Below are 8,678 nucleotides of genomic sequence, written 5' to 3' on the forward strand. Positions count from 1 at the left end.
TTTTTGAGACAGGGTCTCGCTATGCAGTTCAGGCTGGCCTTGAGCTCACTTTGTAGCCCAGGCTGGTCTCGAACTCGCAACAATCCTCCTGCCTCAGCCTCCCCAGTGCTGGGATTACAGGCGTGTGCCACCACGCCCGGCTACACTGTATTTTTCGATCACACTTTGTGAGTGCCCTGCCCTCCACTCTGGCTGGGGCTCCCCTGGCCCCCGACCTGCCTGTGGACGCTGCTCACATGGGCGGCCTGCTGGGCAGCAGCAGGTGGGAAGATGGAGACCGGACCAAGTGCCACACAGGCCAGGTGCCCGGCTCCGCACGCCCACGTCTTCCCAGGGTGACCGATCAAGGCTGATAAACACGGCAGCCAGGTTTGGGCTGGGGCTCTGTGAGCCGTCAGGACGTTACTGACACGCCCTTGAGGTTCGGTTCCGTGACTGTGGAATGGAGCACGCAGGGACGGGCTGGGGGGCTGCGTGAGCACGAGAGGGGAGGGCAGGGGGGCCACGCCTGACACTGCCATCCCCACAAGGCCGAGCGCCGGGTGCTGGAGGAGGAGCTGACCGTTCACCTCTCTGTTCCTGGGGACACCATCCTCATCAACAACCGCCCCGGCCCCCGGGAGCCGCCCCCCTACCAGGAGCCCCGGCCGCGCGGGAACCCGCCGCACTCCGCGCCCTGTGTCCCCAGCAGCTCTGGTGAGCCCTGCCTGGTTCCCGGCCCCGCCCTCTGCCAGCTTCCTCTGTGTCCCTGGCCCTCTCCGTTCCTGCTCTCTTCTCCTGCCTTCACCTGTTCTAACTCATTTCCTTACTTCCGTGTCCCGCGTCACTCGGCTCACTCCGAGTCCCTACGTGCCCCTGTCCTTCCGGGTTTCCCGTCTGGCACCGTAATCCCCAGGGGTCTCAGCCCGTCTTGGGCCACCCATACATTTCTCCATCTTCTCAGCTGTCCCCTCTCACAGTGTCTCCCTGGACTGGCCCTCCCTCTGTGGATATTTACACATACATTTGTCCCCCATCCACCCATGCATCGATACGCATCTATCCATCCATCCGTAGTCATGTCCGTCCGTCCATCCATCGATATCCATCCATCCATCGATGTTTTTTTTTTCAATCCATCGATATTCATGTGCCCATCCACCCGTCCATATTTACACATCCATCTGTCCCCCATCTGTCCATCCATCCATCTGTCCATCCATCCATTTGTCCATCTGTCTGTCCGTCCGTCCTTCGGTGGTTGTCCAGCCACTGATACTCATACATCCGTTGTCCACCCACCACCCGCCTGTCCGTTGTCCGCCACCCTCCTCCAGGTCCTGGCCCCAGCCTGTCTCTGTCTCAGCGCCTTACTCCGTGGGCCCTGGTCGGCCCTATTCTGGGTCTCCCTGTCTGTCTAGCCTTGAGTCTCATCCCTTCCCCGTGTCTCCCCCTCCTTCTCCCGACAGCGCTGCTGCTCTCCAATCCGGCCTACCGCCTCCTTCTGGCCACTTACGCCCGTCCCCCTCGAGGCCCGGGCCCCCCCACACCCGCCTGGGCCAAACCCACCAACACCCAGGGTAAGCCCCTTTGCCCAGCCCGCCAGCCCGTGCCCACTGGGGCCGGGAGAAGCCCTCAGCCACACACTCCTCTCCCACTGCGGCCTCTTCCGCTCTCCTGAGCTCCCGCAGGGCACTCCCAGGCCCTTAGCTCCCCTCTGCTGCTTCCTGCTCCTCCTGCAGGCGCCCCGTGAGCCGTCCTAGAAGGCCTAGGCCTCAGCCCTGCTCCTCCTCCTCTCCTGCCCCGTCTCTGTGCCTCTCCAGAGCCAGAGAGGAGCTGCGGGCAGCGCCCTTCCGGCCCCCGGTGACGCCTCCTTTATTCTCCGCTCTCTCTAGCGCCGCGAGGAGGAGGGCCTCACCCTGGGCGCGCGCCCTCTCCCCGTGTCCTCTCCACAGTCCCAGAGGTGAAGGCTCCCACCCGCCTGCCCTCCTGTCTGCTCCTCCCCTCCGTGTCACCTCTCACTGTGGCCCCTTCCCCAGGCCAAGCGGGCAGCTCTGCCCCTGTCTGTAGACCGCGTGTTGTGGGGACGTGAGGACACGCCGCCCTCTCCCCTCTGTGTGCCCTGTCTCTGCCTGTCCTTGAGCTTGGTGTGTTGGGCTGGGCTGGTGACCACAGCAGGGAGGGGCCAGGCTGCAGGCCTCAGGGAGCAGAGAAGGGACAGGAGGGTGTGGGGAGTAGGCCCCGCGTCGATGAGTGGATGAGGTTGGTGGCCGGCCACCCCCTTCAGGTGGGCCTGGGCCGAGGAAGCCCTGCAGCCGGACGCAGCTGCCTGGCGATCTCTTGGCTGTACTGGGAGAGCTCTAGAGGGTGTGAAGTTCCAGCTCTTCTCGCTCAAGTGTTCCACTGCTTCGAGCCCCTCTCCAGGGCAGCTGATCTCCTCGGGCGCCTTTGCAGGTGGCGCTGGTGGCAGGGATTTGAGGGGAGACTGCAGCGTAGACGTGGTCCCTCGGGCAGCTGGGAGCCGCAGGCCCAAGGGCAGAGCCTAACGCCTTCCGTCTTCTCTCCCCTCGCCTGCAGCCTGCAGTGGGGACTATATGGAGCCCGAGAAGCCAGGCGCCCCGCTCCTGCCCCCGCCTCCCCACAGCAGCGTCCCGCACTATGCCGAGGCTGACATTGTCACCCTGCAGGGCGTCACCGGGGGCAACACCTACGCCGTGCCTGCGCTGCCCCCAGGGGTGGCCGGGGACGGGCCCCCCAGAGTGGACTTCCCTCGGTCGAGGCTCCGCTTCAAGGAGAAGCTTGGCGAGGGCCAGTTTGGGGAGGTGAGGAGGGTCCGCCCCGCGCCCCTCGGCCAGAAGCCCGCGTCTGTGTCACGGCGCCCACTGAGCCTGTGACCTTCTGGAAATGACCTTTCTCCAGGTGCACCTGTGTGAGGTAGAGGACCCTCAGGATCTGGTCAGCCTGGACCTCCCCATCAGCGTGCGCAAGGGACAGCCTTTGCTGGTGGCTGTCAAGATCCTACGGCCAGATGCCACCAAGAATGCCAGGTGAGCCCAGACGTGGCACCTGGAAGGGAGGGCGGGGGTGTGTGCTGGACAGCGTGTCCCGGGCTCCTCGGCACAACTTCTCCCTGCTTGCGCTCCAGGAACGACTTCCTGAAGGAGGTGAAGATCATGTCCCGTCTGAAGGACCCCAACATCATCCGGCTGCTGGGCGTGTGTGTGCAGGACGACCCCCTCTGCATGATCACCGATTACATGGAGAACGGCGACCTGAACCAGTTCCTCGGTGCCCACCAGCTGGAGGGCAAAGCGGCTGAGGGGGCCCCTGGGGACGGGGAGGCTGCGCAGGGGCCCACTATCAGGTACCCCAAGACCGGTGCGTCCCAGACTGGAGGGGAGCAGAGGACGGGAACCAGGCGGAGGCCCCGAGAAGGGCCCGGGAGGAGGAGTGGGTGGCCGTGGGAGCCAGGGGGTGGCGGGGGGCGGAGCCCGCCATGAATCTACTTGCCCAGCCTGACCCTCGCTGCCCCTGAGCCCAATGATGGAGCCAAAAAATATGAGGTTCCTGCACCTGGCCGGGCCCGAGGGACTGCGTGGGCACTGCCCGCCTCGCTCCACACCCAGACAAGTGGCCTGGCCTTGGGAGGTAGCTCCTCACACCGGCAGGCGTGGTGTGAACCGGCAGGAGTCGGGGGTCCCCGTGACCCTGGTGACCCTGCCGGTGGCTTCTCCCTCAGCTACCCCATGCTGCTGCACGTGGCCGCGCAGATCGCCTCGGGCATGCGCTACCTCGCCACCCTCAACTTCGTGCACCGGGATCTGGCCACACGGAACTGCCTGGTTGGGGAGAATTTCACCATCAAAATTGCCGACTTTGGCATGAGCCGGAATCTCTATGCCGGGGATTACTACCGCGTGCAGGGCCGGGCGGTGCTGCCCATCCGCTGGATGGCCTGGGAGTGCATCCTCATGGTGAGAGCCGCGGAGGCGGTGGCGACAGCCGGGTGGCAGCACGGGCGCTGGTGCTTCCCAGCCGCGGCCGGATGTGGTCTCCCACCCAGGACTGAGCCACCCTGTGACTGGGGACCCAGAGAGTGGGGGCGGGGTGATGGGAAGGGTTGAGAGCCGGGAGTGGGGGGAGTTGGGGAGTGGAGAACGAAAAGGAGGCAGCGAGGAGGTGGAGGGGCTGGGAAGGCGCTGGGACGGGAGAGTGGAGGCAGGCAGCAGAGGACAAGGGGACCAGACGTACCTGGAGGGAAGGCTGGGCCCCGCAAGGGCCTGCTCAGGAGCTGAGTGTGCTGGGAGGACGAGGCAGGCAGCTTCTCCACAACCTTGCTGTCTGAGGTTCTTCTCCCCTCTGTTGGCCTCTCCCTGTGCCAGGGCAAGTTCACCACGGCGAGCGATGTGTGGGCGTTCGGGGTGACCCTGTGGGAGGTGCTGATGCTCTGCAGGGCCCAGCCCTTTGGGCAGCTCACGGATGAGCAAGTCATCGAGAATGCCGGGGAGTTCTTCCGGGACCAGGGCCGGCAGGTCGGAGCAGAGGGAGGGCCCTGGGCCGCCTTCGGGCAGGTGGGCGGCCGGGAGGGCAGGGCTTGTCTTCCTGGAGACTAAAGGTGTTTGTTCCCTGCCGTCGTCCCTGCTGTGCAGGTGTACCTGTCCCGGCCACCCGCCTGCCCCCAGGGCCTGTACGAGCTGATGCTGCAGTGCTGGAGCCGGGAGCCCGAGCAGCGGCCGCCCTTTGCCCAGCTGCACCGGTTCCTGGCAGAGGATGCGCTCAACACAGTGTGACTTTCGATAGCCAGCTGTCCCTCGAGAACTAAGGGAAGCCAGCGACACTAACAAGAGGGGCCAGCCCTGCCCCTCCCACAGCCCATCTGAGAGCCAGTGAGACTGGGAGGCGCCCACCCTGGACGCAAGCTCACGTCCCCTTCCCGCTCCTGCTTCTGGCTCCTCCCTAGAAGCCCCTGCTGCCCACCCAGCTGGCCCTGTGGATGGGATCCTCTTGGACTTGCCCAGCCATCCCTGAGGGGAAGGGGCAAGCGCAGGGCAGACACTGGACGTGGCCCACTGGAGCTCCGGGCCTCACTGGACGACACTGGCCCCTGGGGAGGTGGTGCTGCCCCGCCTCCCTCTTCCTGTCATACACTGGACCCCGCTGGCTGGGAACTGGGGGGAGGAGGACACAAAAGGACAGAAGATGCTCCCTGGTGCTTATCCCTGGAATTGGACACACTGGACCTGGGGGCGATCGCTGCCCCATCCTCCGATCCTCGGGCTTCCCCACTTCCCACCTGCCGTGCTGTAGCTAGGACTTCCCTAAGCCTGTACATTTCTGTGGAGTAAATATTGGGGTTAGGGGGAGAGAGGGAGCGGTGGCCTGTGGCCGTGGGGTTGGACATCTGTATCGTAGCTACCACATTGGTTTTTCTGTAATCACTTGGGGTTTGTACATTTTTGGGGGGAGAGACACAGATTTTTACACTAATATATGGATGTAGCTTGAGGCAATTTTAATCCCCTGCGGTAGGCAGGTAATAATAAAGGTTGAGTTTTCCACGGGTGTGAGTGGGTCTCTGCGGGTTTTGGTCACATCTGCCTCCTGCCTCCTCCTCTGGCCCCATCGCTGCTTCTGCCATCCCCACACCTATGTGGTCTAGCACAGCGGGCCCCGCAAACGCGTGAACATTCTTTTTTTTTTCTGTCTTTTTGAGACAGGGTCTCCCTGTGCAGTTCAGGTTGGCCTTGAGCTCATTTCGTAGCTCAGCCTGGTCTTGAACTCACAACAGTCCCCCTGCTTCAGCCTCCCAGAGTGCTGGGATTACAGGCATGCGCCACCACGCCCAGCGCATGAACGTTCAGACTCAGGAACCAGACTCGGCAAGGTGCCCGCTTGGGGCTGCTCCGACGGTGGCCTGTGCTTGTGAAGAGGTCTGTACACGCTTGGCCACTCAGCCTGGCTGGCTTCCAAGGTCAGTTCCGGGAACCCATCTTCTGCAGAGGCTCCGCCCTGCCGGCGGACAGCTTGCTGTCACTGACTGCAGCCAGGAGAGTGGGCCTCACAGAACTCTGAAGTGATGGAAGCAACCTGTTATCTCCATCTGTGCCGTTCAACAGGTGGGCACTAGCCTCCCCCGCTGAGCGTGTGAAATAAGGCGAGTGGGACTGGGAAGTGGACTTCATTTCAATTTAAACGGCCAGCAGGGGGGAGTGGCTACCACACGGCACAGCACAGCCTGTAGAGCAGTCGTGGTGACCTACGGCACACGTGTTATCCTGGCACACAGAGCCTTCTTGGTCCCCGTAAGAGCCAAGTCGCCCGGCAGTTGAGCGTTGGTAACAGTGCACATAGGGGCTGCGTGCATGCTGGGAAAGGAGCAGCGGTGCCAGGCGATGACGTCCCGAGCTGCGCCTCATTAGCTGTGACTCATGGGAACTTTCACAGTGCCCGCCAGTATTCAGGTTTAACTGCAGTGTCGGCACTTTGCCATAAATAAGTGGGTTTGCGGTTGCACTTCTGATACTCAGTCTCTAAAAGGTTCACCGTCACTGCTTTAGAGTATGGGGAACCATGACAGGACCTACCCAGCTCCCCCTTGCCTGCTCCCTTCAAAAGAAGCATATGGCCTCTTTCAGGTTTACAGACACAGAGGTTTCTTCCAAAGTCAAGCATGGTGGTACACACCGATAACTAATCCCAGCACTCTGGAGGCTGAGGCAGGAGTATTGCCATGGGTTCAAGGCCAACCTGAACTACATGGTGAGACCCTGCCTCAAAAAAACAACAAAGAAAGCTTCTTACAATGATACCATTGGACCGTATACGCCATTTTGTGATTTGCTTTTCTCTCCCTGTTGATCAATCATAGGTAGCTCAAGTATGCATACAAGGACTTCCTAAGGACTGTCCAGTATTGTACACTGTAACAATGACCCACATTTTACCTAAGGAACCCCCAGTGTTATACATTTGGGTATTAATAAAACAACAAAAACACTTCAATAAACATCTTTGCACATATATTTCTGTACCCATGTGGGAGAATTCCAGTACGATACACTCTCACAGGTGGAGTTGCTAGGTTAAAGGAGAATCACCTTAAGATTGTTAGGCATAGCAGTCTCATTTTATATATATATATTTTTTCTATATGTACATATTTATGACAATGTGAACTTAAAAATTAGGCAGAGTAAGAGATTAACAAGAATAATTAGTAATGAACCAGACCTTTTTTTGGGGGGGTACCAAGAATCAAACTCATGACCTTGCACTTGCCAGTCAGGCTCTGTACCGCTGAGCTATATCCCCAGCCCTAATAATTAGTAATGAAAAGAAGCAACTGGAGCTGGGGTTTTAGCTCAGCAGCACAGCGCCTCCTGGCAAGTGCAAGGTCATGAGTTCGATTCCCGATACCGGAAACCACGCCCCCCCAAAAAAAAGAAAAAAGAAAAGAAGCAACTATAACAATATACTGTAATAAAAGTTATTTACACTTTTATTTACTTTTGGAATTTTCTGTTTAATGTTCTGTTGTCTGTGGGTACCCGAAAAACTGCAGACGGGGTGGAGCTATCATTTCATTTGGAGCGTCCTCCACAAAGGCGTGTTAGTAAGGGATGGCTGCGGCAACCTCCTGCGAGGCTTGAGTGTGCTCGACACCTGGCCAACACAAAACTGCCAAGCTCTAACTTACTTCATCTTTTACTGTTTCATTTCGGATATTTTTGTTTCTTTAACCAACTTTCTTTAGTTTCAGATGAAGTTGACAGTCATTTCACCCCTTTAAGATACGTATAATTTTGTTGGCTTGTTTCTTTTGCCAATCTATTATGTTTCTCTTTCCTCTGTTGCTCTGCAAAAGCTGCCTGCATCTTGTTTTTATGAAACATTTCTTCCCAAGTCGTGATTTGTCTTTTTAACCTTACTTATCAGCTGCCTTTACAAAGCTTTGTCGGTTTTGTGTTGTGCTGGAGTAATCTTAAACACTGACTGCTAAAGAAACGGAACAACAACACCAACAACACACACACACACACACACACACACACACACACACACACGAGCTGCAGAGGCGGCAAAGTCTCGCACAGACCCCACATCCAGGTCGCTGCGGATGCTGTCCCACCCTGCGTGGCTCCGCCGCCTGGCCACAGTTGCATTTCTTAGCCTCCCCCGGCCCGGGAGTGAGAACAAGAGTTTGATTCAAGAATTTGGGGTAAGTGTGTAGCTCCGGTCTTGGCTGAAGAGTCCCCCCTCACCCCCCTTTTTTTTGGTCTTTTTGAGGCAGGGTCTCGCTATGCAGTTCAGGCTGGCCTTGAGCTCACTTTGTAACCCAGGCTGGTCTTGAACTCGCAACGATCCACCTGCCTCAGCCTCCCGAGTGCTGGGATTACAGGCGTGCACCACCACGCCTGGCCTTTTTTTTTTTGTCTTTTTTTGAGACAGGGTCTCGCTATGCAGTTCAGGCTGGCCTTGAGCTCACTTTGTAGCCCAGGCTGGTCTCGAAAGTTTTCCTTTTCCCTCTCTGAGAAACCCATAAATCAAATCAGAGCAAACAGTGGGTTTCTTCTAAACACTGCGGTTGTCTCCCGCCTGCGTGCGGCCGGGCCGTGGAGGCGGCACCGGGAAACCTGTCGGGAGCGGACTACACGAAGGCGCCCCGGGCTTGTCGAACCTTGACGCGTGAAAACGCTCTG

The 8,678-nt window shown here is 59.0% G+C and overlaps 1 protein-coding gene across 9 annotated transcripts in view; it reads left to right on the top strand.

Annotated features, from left to right (window-relative positions):
* Ddr1 (discoidin domain receptor tyrosine kinase 1) overlaps window positions 1–5,541 on the top strand; it is a 17,623-nt gene extending 12,082 nt beyond the window's left edge. For 5 of the 9 annotated variants that reach the window (XM_013509831.1, XM_013509829.1, XM_013509826.1 and 2 more), the window contains exons 11-18: window positions 531–696; window positions 1,449–1,559; window positions 2,557–2,801; window positions 2,899–3,026; window positions 3,125–3,343; window positions 3,719–3,953; window positions 4,362–4,511; window positions 4,629–5,541. In XM_013509831.1, coding sequence (XP_013365285.1) covers window positions 531–696; window positions 1,449–1,559; window positions 2,557–2,801; window positions 2,899–3,026; window positions 3,125–3,343; window positions 3,719–3,953; window positions 4,362–4,511; window positions 4,629–4,769 — 1,395 coding nt within the window. In that variant the 3' untranslated portion in view covers window positions 4,770–5,541. Of the gene's footprint in view, window positions 1–530; window positions 697–1,448; window positions 1,560–1,874; window positions 1,943–2,556; window positions 2,802–2,898; window positions 3,027–3,124; window positions 3,344–3,718; window positions 3,954–4,361; window positions 4,512–4,628 lie in introns of those variants that run through there. The other 4 variants (XM_013509827.1, XM_013509828.1, XM_013509832.1 and 1 more) reach the window with 4 other exon arrangements.
* The last annotated feature ends 3,137 nt before the right edge of the window (window positions 5,542–8,678 follow it).

This window comes from Chinchilla lanigera, unplaced genomic scaffold (assembly GCF_000276665.1).
Source record: "Chinchilla lanigera isolate Chin_1 unplaced genomic scaffold, ChiLan1.0 scaffold00182, whole genome shotgun sequence".
Taxonomy (NCBI): Eukaryota; Metazoa; Chordata; class Mammalia; order Rodentia; family Chinchillidae; genus Chinchilla; species Chinchilla lanigera.